This window comes from Microtus oregoni, unplaced genomic scaffold (assembly GCF_018167655.1).
Source record: "Microtus oregoni isolate MIOR12 unplaced genomic scaffold, Mior012 000061F_ref0000440, whole genome shotgun sequence".
Lineage (NCBI taxonomy): Eukaryota > Metazoa > Chordata > Mammalia > Rodentia > Cricetidae > Microtus > Microtus oregoni.
In genome coordinates this window covers 11036100-11056647 of record NW_024543871.1, presented here as the reverse complement: position 1 = coordinate 11056647, position 20548 = coordinate 11036100, and the positions used below count along the sequence as shown (strand labels likewise).

Sequence of the window (20548 nt, the reverse complement as noted above, 5' to 3'; positions counted from 1 at the left end):
GGGTATATTTGAAGTTAGTGAGATTGCCCAGTGGCTATGTAAGCTTGCCACCAAGCTTAATGTGGGTTTGAACCCAGTGTTTCTGAAGGTAAAAACAAGAAAAACAACTCGGACAAGCAGCCCTATGATCTTTACACCATATTTTCTATCAGAGCACATAGGGAATGCTCGGCAATTTGTGATACTCACAAACAGAAAGATATGCATGACTGTCCAGTGTACAGCATAGTCTTCCTACTACATGACAAGGGAACACACTATCTGCAGAGCTATCACTATGAAGTCCAGCTCTGCCTTCAGGAGACCTGAGTTTCAGAGTGTCTCCAGACAGAATTGTGTTTACTTTTCTGTTTATGTGTCAGCTTCCTTACAAACCTTCTTTCACTTGATATTTATCCTGTGATAAATATCTTTGCAACATGCATTTCACCATTACTTTTCCCTGCTACTGCCTGTCGGAAATACCTGAACGCATGATCATGGCCTTCAGAGATTAGGATACAAAAATACCCAAAGAAAGAGACAGGTTAGACAGAGGAGGAAGTCATTTAGACAGACCAAGAAAATAAAGGTGATGCTTTATTTAGAACTAGTTGAGAACTACAAGAGTTTTTAAATGAGTAGGAACTTTCTTCTAGGAATCTTCTGACAGATGTTGCAAATGTAGTTCTCACTTCATATCTCTTGATCTGCCACTATGGAAGCACACTTGGCCTTCACCTGATTCTTTAGTTTCAAAGAGTTTATCTCAAAGAGAAAGAAGGTAACACCAAAGAGTGACATGGTGGCAATCAGTACTCCTATTGGGAACACAACAGTATAGTGTTTGCTTATTAAGGCTTCTTTTTTAACTGGAAAGTCAGGTGGAAAGTCAAGAGTGGTTTGGCCATAATGATCTACAAAGTGGTTCCAGCTCACAGAAACAAATGTGAAGATGCTGCTAACACACAAAACTAAGGCAGCAACCTTGTAGCAAAATAACTGCATCTCAATAAATGGGTCTTTCATGCAGCCAATATTAATGGCGATTGCACTGAAAATCAGAACTACAGGCTTCATCGTAACAGCCCACATTATCAGTGTTTGTGCATACTGAAATTCAGGTGAAATGGTCCAAGTGGAACTGATAGGGGTGTGCACCAGAATCTTGGTTACAGTGCCTGAAGCATTAAATTCTTGAGGGTAGCAAGCTTCCCAAAGTCCAAAAGACACGAATTGCACAAGCTTGTCATTGAATTCCCAGAGGCGCCAGGATTGGCTGCTTGCGATGACAATCTCAAACACCAAGGCCGATAGGCTGCAGAGGAGGCCACTGAACTTGAAGAGGCACTCCTTCACATTGGCAAGTCTAAAGATGAAATTGAACAGGTATATAGTCAAGTCAGGAACACAAGGGACAGTGGAAAACAAAATGAGTTATGGTTTACAGAGCAATAAGTTCTCATACCTGGTCCTTGCTGTCACAAAAAGTTGTATTTAAGTAATATACCTATGGCCAAAGTTCCCTCTATATGAGGTTTTGATTAGCAATTTCACTATATCTATCAAATGCTGAAATGTGCAAATTTGTTAACTAAACATGTTAATGCTTGGAATTAATACTCAATAATTTACAACACATGTTAAATGATGTTTAATTAAGCAGTATTTACAATACATAAATAAGATAAATAGCTTAAATGAGAGGTATAAGCAGAAGAATGCACAAATATCTATAAATTATGGTAGTGAATTTACACAAATTTAATTCACCTATATTGTCTGCTATATTTCTACATGTGTATGCTAGTGTATGTGTTATCGGAAAACATATTGGAAAACCTGAATTATTATTATGTGACCAAAATTAAAATCTGTATGTGAAACATGAGCCCTCATGAATATTTCAATCATTTCCCATGACTTACTCAAACATACACATTAGAAAATTACCTTCATTTCATTGCTGAATATGAAGTATCCCAACTGTCTTGTGTGAGAAACTATCTTCTCCAGCACCAAATTAATACTATACATTTACTGTATGCACCAACTTATTTAGATCACTTATTGGTTCATAAGTAGGGTTAATGGATGTGGGGCTAATGGTCATGAATAACTATGCCCTGAAGGATGTCACTGTGTTCTTGAGCATAAATAAAGTTCAGGCATGTACATGATAACATTGCCACCTCCAATGCAGAAGGTCTGAGTGCACTACAAACTGTACCTCCTTGCCACAAAAATTTCTCTACCAGCTTCCCACTATTCCACATTCTCTGTGGAATGTACTTCCTAACAGGGTGAAGGCAGTAGCTCTACTAAATTGGGAAGTCATATCAGCAAGGTGACTTTAAAATCTAGTATGAATTGAGTAACACCCTACCCATGCCCTCTTCCTTGTTAAGGCAGATCTGAGCCTTTTGATGTCAGAATCAGTGAGTTTTGAAGCACAACCAGAATCAGGGTGGAAAATTCTCTTGTGTAAGACAAATGAGCTAGCATGGCAAGATTTAGTTTTGCCCATGTCTGAAACCCATGGAGGAGGTGCTTATGCTTCATAAAGATCCAATCTGAAACCTTCCATGAAGCTCATCTTAAGCTTTTACCTTTGTTTATCCAGGAGGAAGAGATCCATTTGAGAAATGTCTAGATCATAAATATCTTCCAAATAGCAGGAAATGTTGGACAGACACGAAGTCGCACAAGAGTTGAATCACCTTCAGTAAAAGAAGTTCTGTTAGGCAGATATTTCAGCTCAGAATGGTGTCTCACCATCAACCCCTGGTTCACACAAACCAACCCCTTCCTCTGCTTTGCTTAGTTGAAGCCTCATTTATACTCTTCAGGGATATTAGCCCATCTGATAGTCCTGACCCTCCAATGAGATTCACGCAATCATTACCCCATTAAATAAACAGAAAAAACCACAGAAAGTCTAATTCACATACTCAGTTTCAGGAAACTACAAATGTATAAAGCTCAATACAGGCTACAGAGCCTTCACAGCTACACAGGGATTCCCAGTACTTATATTCAGTAGGATTTACTGACATAGACATGATATCAACAAAGAGTTGAATCTTAGGTCATTGACTTCTTTGACCTTCTATGTCTCCTGAAATTGAAAGCTTTTAACAGAAACCATGTAGAAAACATAAAATACTTGCCTCTCTTCCCTTCTATGAAGGCCAAATGCTAGTGACTGCCCAGTATGAGAGTGACTTTAAAAATTCTTGTTTCCGTAGCTACCAGAGATGAATGTCACATTATGAGCAAAGAACCAGAGTCAAGACATATAGTCTTAAAGGGCCAGAGTGGTTAATGTCCCTCTCATATGTACAAACCTTTAGAGATATAATTAATCTATTAAGGATTTAAATTAATCTAGAATTAATTTGAAAAAATTCTCATAAAATAAATTTATCATGATTTCTCCCTTCATCAACGTTTTCTACTCCCTTTGTTTCCCACATCTCTACCTGCCCACTTGTTCAGTCTTTGCTTTCTCTATCTCTGAAAAAAATCTTAATACAAGAAAGACGAAAATACTAAATGAACACATGGCATAAGGTTTGCATTGGCCAGCTACTGCTAGTTATGAAGCCTACACTGGAATGTATTGAGTATTCCCAGTTATATTCCATTGAACAAAACTGATTTTCTTTTTATTTTTTTCTAGGCAAAGAATTTTATTAACCCTTTTCCAAACTTTATCCCCAGGCTTCTTCAGCGTAATTCGCTGCAAAGACTGAATTGTGTTTAAGCAAAAACTGAAAAGAGCTGCAGTGTCCAAGGGGCTTGGGCTTAAAAATATTAGCGATCTAGATTTGATCAGATCCATAAACAAAAGACCTTTTAAAAGCAGCCATGATGTAAAATAGCAGCTCCTGTAACTTCTGCAAGTGTCAGTTCTTCAGAAGTCGCCTCCGTTCAGTTTGCCTCATTCTAAGACGCCTCATCAAAATTCTCCACCAGATCTGGGACTTCATCATCATCATCATCCTCTCCAGTAGCAAGGGGTGCTTCTCCATCCACAGATTGTTTGGGCAGAACTTCAGCCAGTCTCCTTGAACTAGTCAGACTGTCTGCCCCAAGCTGGTTTAGAATGCTGGGAAGCATTTCTGTCAGTTGCTTTGTCTCAACGTGGCCTGTAACGGTGAAGGTGTTTGCTACCAGAGACGCCTGAACTTTAGGGTTGTTAAAATGGATCACTGTTCCTTGGTTTGTGAACATGTTCACCTCTTCAATACCAGAGAACTTCTTTAAGGAGAACTGCAGTTTTTTATCATCTGCTGTGGCTGTTCTGTGAACCACCTTCTTCTTTCTGCGAGCAGTTCCTTTCCCACCAATGCACACTTGTGCCTGCAGCTTGGCCAGTTTTTCCTGGTTCATGATGGTTTCTTTCATCTTGTCGGAGTGGAAATGGGTTCGTGCGGGGGACTAGGGTTTGCGCTCAGGGGGTCTCGGGTGGACCAGCTGAGGTAATGCGCACACATGCGGGGACGCAGGGTGGCAGCTCTGATCTTCTTTCTCCAGCAAGTATCAATTGCAAATATCTTCTTGGTTAGTGGAGATTTTTTGTGTCTGCTACACAGTTAATAATACTGGCATATGGTCTGGTTTGAATGGGTATGGGTCTTGTTTGTCCTTTCAAAGTCTCCTTCAGTTCTCATGTGGTATCCGTCTTTTGTCCCGAGGCAATCATGTGTTAGATTCCTGCAAACAGGGCGTCGAACTGAAGTGTAGAGATGGATCAGATGAATTTGGATTTGATGAAATCTGATGTAGTACTTGCATGACTACTGGTTGGGTTAGAAGTGTGGTTTTGAGGCTGTGAAGTGTTATTCTTGGAAAATTCCCATGCAAAGCCAATGTACAGTTGGCTAGTCCAGAGATAGCAGAGGATAAGTTGAGTGTCATGAGGAAAACTGATGACTGATTCTGCATTCAGGTCTAGGGCTTTGTATTTGTTGATAAAGGAGGTGTATATGGAATAGGGGCACTCACAAGGCAAGGCAGTTACATAATTGTGTGATCAGAAGTGGGACTGGGGACATGGGGATAACTCTGACAGCTGAGGTTTTGCAGTAGGAAAATGGCTAAACAATGTGTGTATTGAGAAGTAGGTATCATATCAAGGCAGCGGAGCAAGATCTGTTCTTATGGTACATGGCAGAGAGAGCCAGTGAATGAACTTGTGTTACCAGAGCAAAGCCAAGGAGTATGGAAATGGCACAGAGCAGAAGAGGTTATGGGGAAAATCATCATGGAAATTAGTGCTTAATCTGTGTTCCCACAGATAGGACTTGGGACTATGAAGAGGACAAGAACATGAGTTTATGTCTTATGGATCCATCAGGGAAAGCTGGTATAGAAACTATATGATGAGAACTACTATTAAGAGCATTAGGATTAAACAGAAGATTCACGAAGTCATTGCTTTTTACTGCTGAGTAGTACTCTAATACGTATATATTCCATACACTCTTCATCCATTCTTCCATTGAAGGGCATCTAGGTTGTTTCCAGGTTCTGGCTATTACAAAGAATGCTGCTATGAATATAGTTGAGCATATACGTTTGTTGTATGATAGGGCATCTCTTGGGTATATTCCCAAGAGTGGTATTGCTGGGTCCAGGGGTAGGTTGATCCCGAATTTCCTGAGAAACCGCCACACTGCTTTCCAAAGTGGTTGCACAAGTTTGCATTCCCATCAGCAATGGATGAGTGTGCCCCTTTCTCCACAACCTCTTCAGGTAAGGCTATCATTGGTGTTTTTGATTTTAGCCATTCTGACAGGTGTAAGATGGTATCTTAAAGTTGCCTTAATTTGCATTTCCCTGATCACTAAAGAAGTTGAGCATGACCTTAAGTGTCTTTTGGCCATTTGAACTTCTTCTGTTGAGAATTCTCTGTTCAGCTCAGTGCCCCATTTTATAATTGGGTTGATTAGCCTTTTACAGTCTAGTTTCTTGAGTTCTTTATATATTTTGGAGATCAGACCTTTGTCAGTTGCGGGGTTGGTGAAGATCTTCTCCCAGTCAGTGGGTTACCTTTTTGTCTTAGTGACAGTGTCCATTGCTTTACAGAAGCTTCTCAGTCTCTGGAGGTCCCATTTATTCAATGATGCCCTTAATGTCTATGCTGCTGGGGTTATATGTCGGAAGCGGTCTCCTGATGTACTCACTCATAATTGGTTTCTAGCCATAAATAAAGGACATTGAGCCTATAATTCGTGATCCTAGAGAAGCTAAATAAGAAGGTGAACCCAAAGAAAAACATATAGTCATCCTCCTGTATATTAACATTCATCAGGCGATGAAAGGAGACAGAGACAGAGTTCCACATTGGAGCACCGGACTGAAATCCCAAGGTCCAAATCAGGAGCAGAAGGAGAAGAGAGCACAGGCGAGGAACTCACGACAGCGAGGGGTGCACCCACACACTGAGACAATGGGGATGTTCTATCGAGAACTCACCAAGGCCAGCTGGACCGGGTCTGAAAAAGCCTGGGATAAAACCGGACTCGCTGAACATAGCAGACAATGAGGACTGCTGAGAAGTCAAGAACAATGGCAATGGGTTTTGATCCTACTGCACGTACTGGCTTTGTGGGAGCCTAGGCTGTTTGGATGCTCACCTTACTAGACCTGGAAGGAGGTGGGAGGTCCTTGGACTCCCCACCGGGCAGGGGACCCTGACTGCTCTTTGGGTTTATGAGAGAGAAGGATTTGGGGGAGGGGGAGGGGGAGGGAAATGGGAGGCGGTGGCGGGGAGGAGACAGATATCTTTAATAAATAAACAAACAAACAAGCAAACAAACAAACATGCCCAGTTAATCATTTTCTAAATATTTTGTCTTTTTCATGTGTAGAATATTTTCACCTACTATATTCCTATGCTCATATTTATCATTTATTTTCAAGTACCATTATAAACACGTTCTTCCTGTTGCTTTTGAAGCAATAGGCCCTTAAGTCCACAGAACATAACATACTGTTTCATTGGCACAAGCTGCTTAACCTCTTCTGATCATTTGACATATGTTGTTATTTGATTATTGCTTTAATTATTAAACCTGAACTATAATGAAATAAAGGATTAAAAAGAAGAGTAAGATATGGTCAAAAGCAACAGGGAATTCCAATGTATAATATACTCATCCACAGTCAGGACTTGAGGATTGCAGATTATTCTGGTAGGCCTGGCTTTAATGGGATTAAGCAGGGAATCCATATAATAGCAGAGATGCAGGAAATAGGTCTTTGTGGTTAGACATTGCCCTGGTGAATAAAGATATGTAAATCTAACAAGGAAAAACAGAAACCCTAGGCCTTCTGTGTACGTATGTGTGTGTGTGTGTGTGTTTGTGTGTGTGTGTGTGTGTGTATGTGTGTGAGTTACAGCCATGTAGATTGGTCTTCTTGTGGGACTCCTAACAATGGCAACAGGGGCTATCTCTGATGCTGTTGCCTACTTTGGGGACCCTTTCTGCCTACCAGATTACCTCATCCAGCCTAAATAAAACAGGAGATGCCTAGTCTCACTGCAACTTGATATTCCGTGATTGACTGAAATCCATGGGAGGCCCACCCTTTTCTGAAGAGAAACAGAGGAGGAAGGGTGGATGGAGTTCAAGGCATGATGGAGGGAAATGGGTTACCTCATAGATTGCTGGGAATTTCCATTTTCCTAGGTTTATAGCTCAACCCAGAGATGTCCCAGAAGCCAGTTGTCTCTCTCAGTACTCTCTCCCCATTTTCCCTTCACCTGATCCATCCTGTTCTCATTCCTTGCCCCCATCTAGACCCCTCTCCCATCCATCAGTGATGTCTATTCTATTACCCTTTCACAGTGAGATTCTCAAGCCCCATCATGACCCCTTGTTAATTAGCTTCTCTCTGAGCCTGTGATTGTAGCATGGTTATCCTCTCTGGGCCTGTGATTGCATCATGGTTACCTTACAGCTAATATTCACTTATATGTGAGTACATACAATAATTGTCTTTCTGGGGGGCTGGAGAGATGGCTCAGTGCTTAAGAGCATTGTCTGCTCTTCCAAAGGTCCTGAGTTCGATTCCCAGCAACCACATGGTGGCTCACAACCATCTGTAATGGGGTCTGGTGCCCTCTTCTGGCCTGCAGGCATACACACAGATGGAGTACTGTATACATAATAAATATTTAAAAAAAATAATTGTTTTTCTGGGTCTGGGTTACCTCACTCAGGATGACCTTTTCTAGTTCTACCCATTTGCAAGCAAATTTCTTTTACTTTATAAAATGGTCTACATTCTATGGATGCCAAGCATGGGATATCCTTATGTGAAGTGGGGGTATATTTGAAGTTAGTGAGATTGCCCAGTGGCTATGTAAGCTTGCCACCAAGCTTAATATGGGTTTGAACCCAGTGTTTCTGAAGGTAAAAACAAGAAAAACAACTCGGACAAGCAGCCCTATGATCTTTACACCATATTTTCTATCAGAGCACATAGGGAATGCTTGGCAATTTGTGATACTCACAAACAGAAAGATATGCATGACTGTCCAGTGTACAGCATAGTCTTCCTACTACATGACAAGGGAACACACTATCTGCAGAGCTATCACTATGAAGTCCAGCTCTGCCTTCAGGAGACCTGAGTTTCAGAGTGTCTCCAGACAGAATTGTGTTTACTTTTCTGTTTATGTGTCAGCTTCCTTACAAACCTTCTTTCACTTGATATTTATCCTGTGATAAATATCTTTGCAACATGCATTTCACCATTACTTTTCCCTGCTACTGCCTGTCGGAAATACCTGAACGCATGATCATGGCCTTCAGAGATTAGGATACAAAAATACCCAAAGAAAGAGACAGGTTAGACAGAGGAGGAAGTCATTTAGACAGACCAAGAAAATAAAGGTGATGCTTTATTTAGAACTAGTTGAGAACTACAAGAGTTTTTAAATGAGTAGGAACTTTCTTCTAGGAATCTTCTGACAGATGTTGCAAATGTAGTTCTCACTTCATATCTCTTGATCTGCCACTATGGAAGCACACTTGGCCTTCACCTGATTCTTTAGTTTCAAAGAGTTTATCTCAAAGAGAAAGAAGGTAACACCAAAGAGTGACATGGTGGCAATCAGTACTCCTATTGGGAACACAACAGTATAGTGTTTGCTTATTAAGGCTTCTTTTTTAACTGGAAAGTCAGGTGGAAAGTCAAGAGTGGTTTGGCCATAATGATCTACAAAGTGGTTCCAGCTCACAGAAACAAATGTGAAGATGCTGCTAACACACAAAACTAAGGCAGCAACCTTGTAGCAAAATAACTGCATCTCAATAAATGGGTCTTTCATGCAGCCAATATTAATGGCGATTGCACTGAAAATCAGAACTACAGGCTTCATCGTAACAGCCCACATTATCAGTGTTTGTGCATACTGAAATTCAGGTGAAATGGTCCAAGTGGAACTGATAGGGGTGTGCACCAGAATCTTGGTTACAGTGCCTGAAGCATTAAATTCTTGAGGGTAGCAAGCTTCCCAAAGTCCAAAAGACACGAATTGCACAAGCTTGTCATTGAATTCCCAGAGGCGCCAGGATTGGCTGCTTGCGATGACAATCTCAAACACCAAGGCCGATAGGCTGCAGAGGAGGCCACTGAACTTGAAGAGGCACTCCTTCACATTGGCAAGTCTAAAGATGAAATTGAACAGGTATATAGTCAAGTCAGGAACACAAGGGACAGTGGAAAACAAAATGAGTTATGGTTTACAGAGCAATAAGTTCTCATACCTGGTCCTTGCTGTCACAAAAAGTTGTATTTAAGTAATATACCTATGGCCAAAGTTCCCTCTATATGAGGTTTTGATTAGCAATTTCACTATATCTATCAAATGCTGAAATGTGCAAATTTGTTAACTAAACATGTTAATGCTTGGAATTAATACTCAATAATTTACAACACATGTTAAATGATGTTTAATTAAGCAGTATTTACAATACATAAATAAGATAAATAGCTTAAATGAGAGGTATAAGCAGAAGAATGCACAAATATCTATAAATTATGGTAGTGAATTTACACAAATTTAATTCACCTATATTGTCTGCTATATTTCTACATGTGTATGCTAGTGTATGTGTTATCGGAAAACATATTGGAAAACCTGAATTATTATTATGTGACCAAAATTAAAATCTGTATGTGAAACATGAGCCCTCATGAATATTTCAATCATTTCCCATGACTTACTCAAACATACACATTAGAAAATTACCTTCATTTCATTGCTGAATATGAAGTATCCCAACTGTCTTGTGTGAGAAACTATCTTCTCCAGCACCAAATTAATACTATACATTTACTGTATGCACCAACTTATTTAGATCACTTATTGGTTCATAAGTAGGGTTAATGGATGTGGGGCTAATGGTCATGAATAACTATGCCCTGAAGGATGTCACTGTGTTCTTGAGCATAAATAAAGTTCAGGCATGTACATGATAACATTGCCACCTCCAATGCAGAAGGTCTGAGTGCACTACAAACTGTACCTCCTTGCCACAAAAATTTCTCTACCAGCTTCCCACTATTCCACATTCTCTGTGGAATGTACTTCCTAACAGGGTGAAGGCAGTAGCTCTACTAAATTGGGAAGTCATATCAGCAAGGTGACTTTAAAATCTAGTATGAATTGAGTAACACCCTACCCATGCCCTCTTCCTTGTTAAGGCAGATCTGAGCCTTTTGATGTCAGAATCAGTGAGTTTTGAAGCACAACCAGAATCAGGGTGGAAAATTCTCTTGTGTAAGACAAATGAGCTAGCATGGCAAGATTTAGTTTTGCCCATGTCTGAAACCCATGGAGGAGGTGCTTATGCTTCATAAAGATCCAATCTGAAACCTTCCATGAAGCTCATCTTAAGCTTTTACCTTTGTTTATCCAGGAGGAAGAGATCCATTTGAGAAATGTCTAGATCATAAATATCTTCCAAATAGCAGGAAATGTTGGACAGACACGAAGTCGCACAAGAGTTGAATCACCTTCAGTAAAAGAAGTTCTGTTAGGCAGATATTTCAGCTCAGAATGGTGTCTCACCATCAACCCCTGGTTCACACAAACCAACCCCTTCCTCTGCTTTGCTTAGTTGAAGCCTCATTTATACTCTTCAGGGATATTAGCCCATCTGATAGTCCTGACCCTCCAATGAGATTCACGCAATCATTACCCCATTAAATAAACAGAAAAAACCACAGAAAGTCTAATTCACATACTCAGTTTCAGGAAACTACAAATGTATAAAGCTCAATACAGGCTACAGAGCCTTCACAGCTACACAGGGATTCCCAGTACTTATATTCAGTAGGATTTACTGACATAGACATGATATCAACAAAGAGTTGAATCTTAGGTCATTGACTTCTTTGACCTTCTATGTCTCCTGAAATTGAAAGCTTTTAACAGAAACCATGTAGAAAACATAAAATACTTGCCTCTCTTCCCTTCTATGAAGGCCAAATGCTAGTGACTGCCCAGTATGAGAGTGACTTTAAAAATTCTTGTTTCCGTAGCTACCAGAGATGAATGTCACATTATGAGCAAAGAACCAGAGTCAAGACATATAGTCTTAAAGGGCCAGAGTGGTTAATGTCCCTCTCATATGTACAAACCTTTAGAGATATAATTAATCTATTAAGGATTTAAATTAATCTAGAATTAATTTGAAAAAATTCTCATAAAATAAATTTATCATGATTTCTCCCTTCATCAACGTTTTCTACTCCCTTTGTTTCCCACATCTCTACCTGCCCACTTGTTCAGTCTTTGCTTTCTCTATCTCTGAAAAAAATCTTAATACAAGAAAGACGAAAATACTAAATGAACACATGGCATAAGGTTTGCATTGGCCAGCTACTGCTAGTTATGAAGCCTACACTGGAATGTATTGAGTATTCCCAGTTATATTCCATTGAACAAAACTGATTTTCTTTTTATTTTTTTCTAGGCAAAGAATTTTATTAACCCTTTTCCAAACTTTATCCCCAGGCTTCTTCAGCGTAATTCGCTGCAAAGACTGAATTGTGTTTAAGCAAAAACTGAAAAGAGCTGCAGTGTCCAAGGGGCTTGGGCTTAAAAATATTAGCGATCTAGATTTGATCAGATCCATAAACAAAAGACCTTTTAAAAGCAGCCATGATGTAAAATAGCAGCTCCTGTAACTTCTGCAAGTGTCAGTTCTTCAGAAGTCGCCTCCGTTCAGTTTGCCTCATTCTAAGACGCCTCATCAAAATTCTCCACCAGATCTGGGACTTCATCATCATCATCATCCTCTCCAGTAGCAAGGGGTGCTTCTCCATCCACAGATTGTTTGGGCAGAGCTTCAGCCAGTCTCCTTGAACTAGTCAGACTGTCTGCCCCAAGCTGGTTTAGAATGCTGGGAAGCATTTCTGTCAGTTGCTTTGTCTCAACGTGGCCTGTAACGGTGAAGGTGTTTGCTACCAGAGACGCCTGAACTTTAGGGTTGTTAAAATGGATCACTGTTCCTTGGTTTGTGAACATGTTCACCTCTTCAATACCAGAGAACTTCTTTAAGGAGAACTGCAGTTTTTTATCATCTGCTGTGGCTGTTCTGTGAACCACCTTCTTCTTTCTGCGAGCAGTTCCTTTCCCACCAATGCACACTTGTGCCTGCAGCTTGGCCAGTTTTTCCTGGTTCATGATGGTTTCTTTCATCTTGTCGGAGTGGAAATGGGTTCGTGCGGGGGACTAGGGTTTGCGCTCAGGGGGTCTCGGGCGGACCAGCTGAGGTAATGCGCACACATGCGGGGACGCAGGGTGGCAGCTCTGATCTTCTTTCTCCAGCAAGTATCAATGGCAAATATCTTCTTGGTTAGTGGAGATTTTTTGTGTCTGCTACACAGTTAATAATACTGGCATATGGTCTGGTTTGAATGGGTATGGGTCTTGTTTGTCCTTTCAAAGTCTCCTTCAGTTCTCATGTGGTATCCGTCTTTTGTCCCGAGGCAATCATGTGTTAGATTCCTGCAAACAGGGCGTCGAACTGAAGTGTAGAGATGGATCAGATGAATTTGGATTTGATGAAATCTGATGTAGTACTTGCATGACTACTGGTTGGGTTAGAAGTGTGGTTTTGAGGCTGTGAAGTGTTATTCTTGGAAAATTCCCATGCAAAGCCAATGTACAGTTGGCTAGTCCAGAGATAGCAGAGGATAAGTTGAGTGTCATGAGGAAAACTGATGACTGATTCTGCATTCAGGTCTAGGGCTTTGTATTTGTTGATAAAGGAGGTGTATATGGAATAGGGGCACTCACAAGGCAAGGCAGTTACATAATTGTGTGATCAGAAGTGGGACTGGGGACATGGGGATAACTCTGACAGCTGAGGTTTTGCAGTAGGAAAATGGCTAAACAATGTGTGTATTGAGAAGTAGGTATCATATCAAGGCAGCGGAGCAAGATCTGTTCTTATGGTACATGGCAGAGAGAGCCAGTGAATGAACTTGTGTTACCAGAGCAAAGCCAAGGAGTATGGAAATGGCACAGAGCAGAAGAGGTTATGGGGAAAATCATCATGGAAATTAGTGCTTAATCTGTGTTCCCACAGATAGGACTTGGGACTATGAAGAGGACAAGAACATGAGTTTATGTCTTATGGATCCATCAGGGAAAGCTGGTATAGAAACTATATGATGAGAACTACTATTAAGAGCATTAGGATTAAACAGAAGATTCACGAAGTCATTGCTTTTTACTGCTGAGTAGTACTCTAATACGTATATATTCCATACACTCTTCATCCATTCTTCCATTGAAGGGCATCTAGGTTGTTTCCAGGTTCTGGCTATTACAAACAATGCTGCTATGAATATAGTTGAGCATATACGTTTGTTGTATGATAGGGCATCTCTTGGGTATATTCCCAAGAGTGGTATTGCTGGGTCCAGGGGTAGGTTGATCCCGAATTTCCTGAGAAACCGCCACACTGCTTTCCAAAGTGGTTGCACAAGTTTGCATTCCCATCAGCAATGGATGAGTGTGCCCCTTTCTCCACAACCTCTTCAGGTAAGGCTATCATTGGTGTTTTTGATTTTAGCCATTCTGACAGGTGTAAGATGGTATCTTAAAGTTGTCTTAATTTGCATTTCCCTGATCACTAAAGAAGTTGAGCATGACCTTAAGTGTCTTTTGGCCATTTGAACTTCTTCTGTTGAGAATTCTCTGTTCAGCTCAGTGCCCCATTTTATAATTGGGTTGATTAGCCTTTTACAGTCTAGTTTCTTGAGTTCTTTATATATTTTGGAGATCAGACCTTTGTCAGTTGCGGGGTTGGTGAAGATCTTCTCCCAGTCAGTGGGTTACCTTTTTGTCTTAGTGACAGTGTCCATTGCTTTACAGAAGCTTCTCAGTCTCTGGAGGTCCCATTTATTCAATGATGCCCTTAATGTCTATGCTGCTGGGGTTATATGTCGGAAGCGGTCTCCTGATGTACTCACTCATAATTGGTTTCTAGCCATAAATAAAGGACATTGAGCCTATAATTCGTGATCCTAGAGAAGCTAAATAAGAAGGTGAACCCAAAGAAAAACATATAGTCATCCTCCTGTATATTAACATTCATCAGGCGATGAAAGGAGACAGAGACAGAGTTCCACATTGGAGCACCGGACTGAAATCCCAAGGTCCAAATCAGGAGCAGAAGGAGAAGAGAGCACAGGCGAGGAACTCACGACAGCGAGGGGTGCACCCACACACTGAGACAATGGGGATGTTCTATCGAGAACTCACCAAGGCCAGCTGGACCGGGTCTGAAAAAGCCTGGGATAAAACCGGACTCGCTGAACATAGCAGACAATGAGGACTGCTGAGAAGTCAAGAACAATGGCAATGGGTTTTGATCCTACTGCACGTACTGGCTTTGTGGGAGCCTAGGCTGTTTGGATGCTCACCTTACTAGACCTGGAAGGAGGTGGGAGGTCCTTGGACTCCCCACCGGGCAGGGGACCCTGACTGCTCTTTGGGTTTATGAGAGAGAAGGATTTGGGGGAGGGGGAGGGGGAGGGAAATGGGAGGCGGTGGCGGGGAGGAGACAGATATCTTTAATAAATAAACAAACAAACAAGCAAACAAACAAACATGCCCAGTTAATCATTTTCTAAATATTTTGTCTTTTTCATGTGTAGAATATTTTCACCTACTATATTCCTATGCTCATATTTATCTTTTATTTTCAAGTACCATTATAAACACGTTCTTCCTGTTGCTTTTGAAGCAATAGGCCCTTAAGTCCACAGAACATAACATATTGTTTCATTGGCACAAGCTGCTTAACCTCTTCTGATCATTTGACATATGTTGTTATTTGATTATTGCTTTAATTATTAAACCTGAACTATAATGAAATAAAGGATTAAAAAGAAGAGTAAGATATGGTCAAAAGCAACAGGGAATTCCAATGTATAATATACTCATCCACAGTCAGGACTTGAGGATTGCAGATTATTCTGGTAGGCCTGGCTTTAATGGGATTAAGCAGGGAATCCATATAGTAGCAGAGATGCAGGAAATAGGTCTTTGTGGTTAGACATTGCCCTGGTGAATAAAGATATGTAAATCTAACAAGGAAAAACAGAAACCCTAGGCCTTCTGTGTACGTATGTGTGTGTGTGTGTGTGTTTGTGTGTGTGTGTGTGTGTGTGTGTGTGTGTGTGTATGTGTGTGAGTTACAGCCATGTAGATTGGTCTTCTTGTGGGACTCCTAACAATGGCAACAGGGGCTATCTCTGATGCTGTTGCCTACTTTAGGGACCCTTTCTGCCTACCAGATTACCTCATTCAGCCTAAATAAAACAGGAGATGCCTCGTCTCACTGCAACTTGATATTCCGTGATTGACTGAAATCCATGGGAGGCCCACCCTTTTCTGAAGAGAAACAGAGGAGGAAGAGTGGATGGAGTTCAAGGCATGATGGAGCGGAATGGGTTACCTCATAGATTGCTGGGAATTTCCATTTTCCTAGGTTTATAGCTCAACCCAGAGATGTCCCAGAAGCCAGTTGTCTCTCTCAGTACTCTCTCCCCATTTTCCCTTCACCTGATCCATCCTGTTCTCATTCCTTGCCCCCGTCTAGACCCCTCTCCCATCCATCAGTGATGTCTATTCTATTACCCTTTCACAGTGAGATTCTCAAGCCCCATCATGACCCCTTGTTAATTAGCTTCTCTCTGAGCCTGTGATTGTAGCATGGTTATCCTCTCTGGGCCTGTGATTGCATCATGGTTACCTTACAGCTAATATTCACTTATATGTGAGTACATACAATAATTGTCTTTCTGGGGGGCTGGAGAGATGGCTCAGTGCTTAAGAGCATTGTCTGCTCTTCCAAAGGTCCTGAGTTCGATTCCCAGCAACCACATGGTGGCTCACAACCATCTGTAATGGGGTCTGGTGCCCTCTTCTGGCCTGCAGGCATACACACAGATGGAGTACTGTATACATAATAAATATTTAAAAAAAATAATTGTTTTTCTGGGTCTGGGTTACCTCACTCAGGATGACCTTTTCTAGTTCTACCCATTTGCAAGCAAATTTCTTTTACTTTATAAAATGGTCTACATTCTATGGATGCCAAGCATGGGATATCCTTATGTGAAGTGGGGGTATATTTGAAGTTAGTGAGATTGCCCAGTGGCTATGTAAGCTTGCCACCAAGCTTAATGTGGGTTTGAACCCAGTGTTTCTGAAGGTAAAAACAAGAAAAACAACTCGGACAAGCAGCCCTATGATCTTTACACCATATTTTCTATCAGAGCACATAGGGAATGCTCGGCAATTTGTGATACTCACAAACAGAAAGATATGCATGACTGTCCAGTGTACAGCATAGTCTTCCTACTACATGACAAGGGAACACACTATCTGCAGAGCTATCACTATGAAGTCCAGCTCTGCCTTCAGGAGACCTGAGTTTCAGAGTGTCTCCAGACAGAATTGTGTTTACTTTTCTGTTTATGTGTCAGCTTCCTTACAAACCTTCTTTCACTTGATATTTATCCTGTGATAAATATCTTTGCAACATGCATTTCACCATTACTTTTCCCTGCTACTGCCTGTCGGAAATACCTGAACGCATGATCATGGCCTTCAGAGATTAGGATACAAAAATACCCAAAGAAAGAGACAGGTTAGACAGAGGAGGAAGTCATTTAGACAGACCAAGAAAATAAAGGTGATGCTTTATTTAGAACTAGTTGAGAACTACAAGAGTTTTTAAATGAGTAGGAACTTTCTTCTAGGAATCTTCTGACAGATGTTGCAAATGTAGTTCTCATTTCATATCTCTTGATCTGCCACTATGGAAGCACACTTGGCCTTCACCTGATTCTTTAGTTTCAAAGAGTTTATCTCAAAGAGAAAGAAGGTAACACCAAAGAGTGACATGGTGGCAATCAGTACTCCTATTGGGAACACAACAGTATAGTGTTTGCTTATTAAGGCTTCTTTTTTAACTGGAAAGTCAGGTGGAAAGTCAAGAGTGGTTTGGCCATAATGATCTACAAAGTGGTTCCAGCTCACAGAAACAAATGTGAAGATGCTGCTAACACACAAAACTAAGGCAGCAACCTTGTAGCAAAATAACTGCATCTCAATAAATGGGTCTTTCATGCAGCCAATATTAATGGCGATTGCACTGAAAATCAGAACTACAGGCTTCATCGTAACAGCCCACATTATCAGTGTTTGTGCATACTGAAATTCAGGTGAAATGGTCCAAGTGGAACTGATAGGGGTGTGCACCAGAATCTTGGTTACAGTGCCTGAAGCATTAAATTCTTGAGGGTAGCAAGCTTCCCAAAGTCCAAAAGACACGAATTGCACAAGCTTGTCATTGAATACCCAGAGGCGCCAGGATTGGCTGCTTGCGATGACAATCTCAAACACCAAGGCCGATAGGCTGCAGAGGAGGCCACTGAACTTGAAGAGGCACTCCTTCACATTGGCAAGTCTAAAGATGAAATTGAACAGGTATATAGTCAAGTCAGGAACACAAGGGACAGTGGAAAACAAAATGAGTTATGGTTTACAGAGCAATAAGTTCTCATACCTGGTCCTTGCTGTCACAAAAAGTTGTATTTAAGTAATATACCTATGGCCAAAGTTCCCTCTATATGAGGTTTTGATTAGCAATTTCACTATATCTATCAAATGCTGAAATGTGCAAATTTGTTAACTAAACATGTTAATGCTTGGAATTAATACTCAATAATTTACAACACATGTTAAATGATGTTTAATTAAGCAGTATTTACAATACATAAATAAGATCAATAGCTTAAATGAGAGGTATAAGCAGAAGAATGCACAAATATCTATAAATTATGGTAGTGAATTTACACAAATTTAATTCACCTATATTGTCTGCTATATTTCTACATGTGCATGCTAGTGTATGTGTTATCGGAAAACATATTGGAAAACCTGAATTATTATTATGTGACCAAAATTAAAATCTGTATGTGAAACATGAGCCCTCATGAATATTTCAATCATTTCCCATGACTTACTCAAACATACACATTAGAAAATTACCTTCATTTCATTGCTGAATATGAAGTATCCCAACTGTCTTGTGTGAGAAACTATCTTCTCCAGCACCAAATTAATACTATACATTTACTGTATGCTCCAACTTATTTAGATCACTTATTGGTTCATAAGTAGGGTTAATGGATGTGGGGTTAATGTTCATGAATAACTATGCCCTGAAGGATGTCACTGTGTTCTTGAGCATAAATAAAGTTCAGGCATGTACATGATAACATTGCCACCTCCAATGCAGAAGGTTTGAGTACTCCTTGCCACAAAAATTTCTCTACCAGCTTCCCACTATTCCACATTCTCTGTGGAATGTACTTCCTAACAGGGTGAAGACAGTAGCTCTACTAAATTGGGAAGTCATATCAGCAAGGTGACTTTAAAATCTAGTATGAATTGAGTAACACCCTACCCATGCCCTCTTCCTTGTTAAGGCAGATCTGAGCCTTTTGATGTCAGAATCAGTGAGTTTTGAAGCACAACCAGAATCAGGGTGGAAAATTCTCTTGTGTAAGACAAATGAGCTAGCATGGAAAGATTTAGTTTTGCCCATGTCTGAAACCCATGGAGGAGGTGCTTATGCTTCATAAAGATCCAATCTGAAACCTTCCATGAAGCTCATCTTAAGCTTTTACCTTTGTTTATCCAGGAGGAAGAGATCCATTTGAGAAATGTCTAGATCATAAATATCTTCCAAATAGCAGGAAATGTTGGACAGACACGAAGTCGCACAAGAGTTGAATCACCTTCAGTAAAAGAAGTTCTGTTAGGCAGATATTTCAGCTCAGAATGGTGTCTCACCATCAACCCCTGGTTCACACAAACCAACCCCTTCCTCTGCTTTGCTTAGTTGAAGCCTCATTTATACTCTTCAGGGATATTAGCCCATCTGATAGTCCTGACCCTCCAATGAGATTCACGCAATCATTACCCCATTAAATAAACAGAAAAAACCACAGAAAGTCTAATTCACATACTCAGTTTCAGGAAACTACAAATGTATAAAGCTCAATACAGGCTACAGAGCCTTCACAGCTACACAGGGATTCCCAGTACTTATATTCAGTAGGATTTACTGACATAGACATGATATCAACAAAGAGTTGAATCTTAGGTCATTGACTTCTTTGACCTTCTATGTCTCCTGAAATTGAAAGCTTTTAACAGAAACCATGTAGAAAACATAAAATACTTGCCTCTCTTCCCTTCTATGAAGGCCAAATGCTAGTGACTGCCCAGTATGAGAGTGACTTTAAAAATTCTTGTTTCCGTAGCTACCAGAGATGAATGTCACATTATGAGCAAAGAACCAGAGTCAAGACATATAGTCTTAAAGGGCCAGAGTGGTTAATGTCCCTCTCATATGTACAAACCTTTAGAGATATAATTAATCGATTAAGGATTTAAATTAATCTAGAATTAATTTGAAAAAATTCTCATAAAATAAATTTATCATGATTTCTCCCTTCATCAACGTTTTCTACTCCCTTTGTTTCCCACATCTCTACCTGCCCACTTGTTCAGTCTTTGCTTTCTCTATCTCTGAAAAAAATCTTAATACAAGAAAGACGAAAATACTAAATGAACACATGGCATAAGGTTTGCATTGGCCAGCTACTGCTAGTTATGAAGCCTACACTGGAATGTATTGAGTATTCCCAGTTATATTCCATTGAACAAAACTGATTTTCTTTTTATTTTTTTCTAGGCAAAGAATTTTATTAACCCTTTTCCAAACTTTATCCCCAGGCTTCTTCAGCGTAATTCGCTGCAAAGACTGAATTGTGTTTAAGCAAAAACTGAAAAGAGCTGCAGTGTCCAAGGGGCTTGGGCTTAAAAATATTAGCGATCTAGATTTGATCAGATCCATAAACAAAAGACCTTTTAAAAGCAGCCATGATGTAAAATAGCAGCTCCTGTAACTTCTGCAAGTGTCAGTTCTTCAGAAGTCGCCTCCGTTCA

At 40.4% G+C, this 20548-nt stretch overlaps 5 protein-coding genes across 5 annotated transcripts; all 5 read right to left on the bottom strand.

Moving 5' to 3' along the window:
- Positions 1–675: 675 nt before the first annotated feature.
- Positions 676–2617, bottom strand: LOC121439457. Its single transcript, XM_041639953.1, has 2 exons — positions 2589–2617; positions 676–1348 (listed from the first exon to the last, which is right to left on the bottom strand). The coding sequence occupies exons 1-2, from the start codon at positions 2615–2617 to the stop codon at positions 676–678; spliced, it is 702 nt and encodes a 233-aa protein (XP_041495887.1).
- Positions 2618–3927: 1310 nt separating this feature from the next.
- LOC121439395 (transcription factor BTF3-like) lies at positions 3928–4389 on the bottom strand. The gene has a single exon (XM_041639900.1). The coding sequence runs from the start codon at positions 4387–4389 to the stop codon at positions 3928–3930; it is 462 nt and encodes a 153-aa protein (XP_041495834.1).
- A 4603-nt stretch (positions 4390–8992) lies between these two features.
- On the bottom strand, positions 8993–10934 carry LOC121439456. The gene is made up of 2 exons (XM_041639952.1): positions 10906–10934; positions 8993–9665 (listed from the first exon to the last, which is right to left on the bottom strand). Exons 1-2 carry the CDS (start codon positions 10932–10934, stop codon positions 8993–8995), a joined length of 702 nt encoding a protein of 233 aa, XP_041495886.1.
- A 1310-nt stretch (positions 10935–12244) lies between these two features.
- Positions 12245–12706, bottom strand: LOC121439528 (transcription factor BTF3-like). Its single transcript, XM_041640036.1, has one exon. It carries the CDS (start codon positions 12704–12706, stop codon positions 12245–12247), a length of 462 nt encoding a protein of 153 aa, XP_041495970.1.
- A 4617-nt stretch (positions 12707–17323) lies between these two features.
- On the bottom strand, positions 17324–19250 carry LOC121439455. The gene is made up of 2 exons (XM_041639951.1): positions 19222–19250; positions 17324–17996 (listed from the first exon to the last, which is right to left on the bottom strand). Exons 1-2 carry the CDS (start codon positions 19248–19250, stop codon positions 17324–17326), a joined length of 702 nt encoding a protein of 233 aa, XP_041495885.1.
- Positions 19251–20548: the final 1298 nt, after the last annotated feature.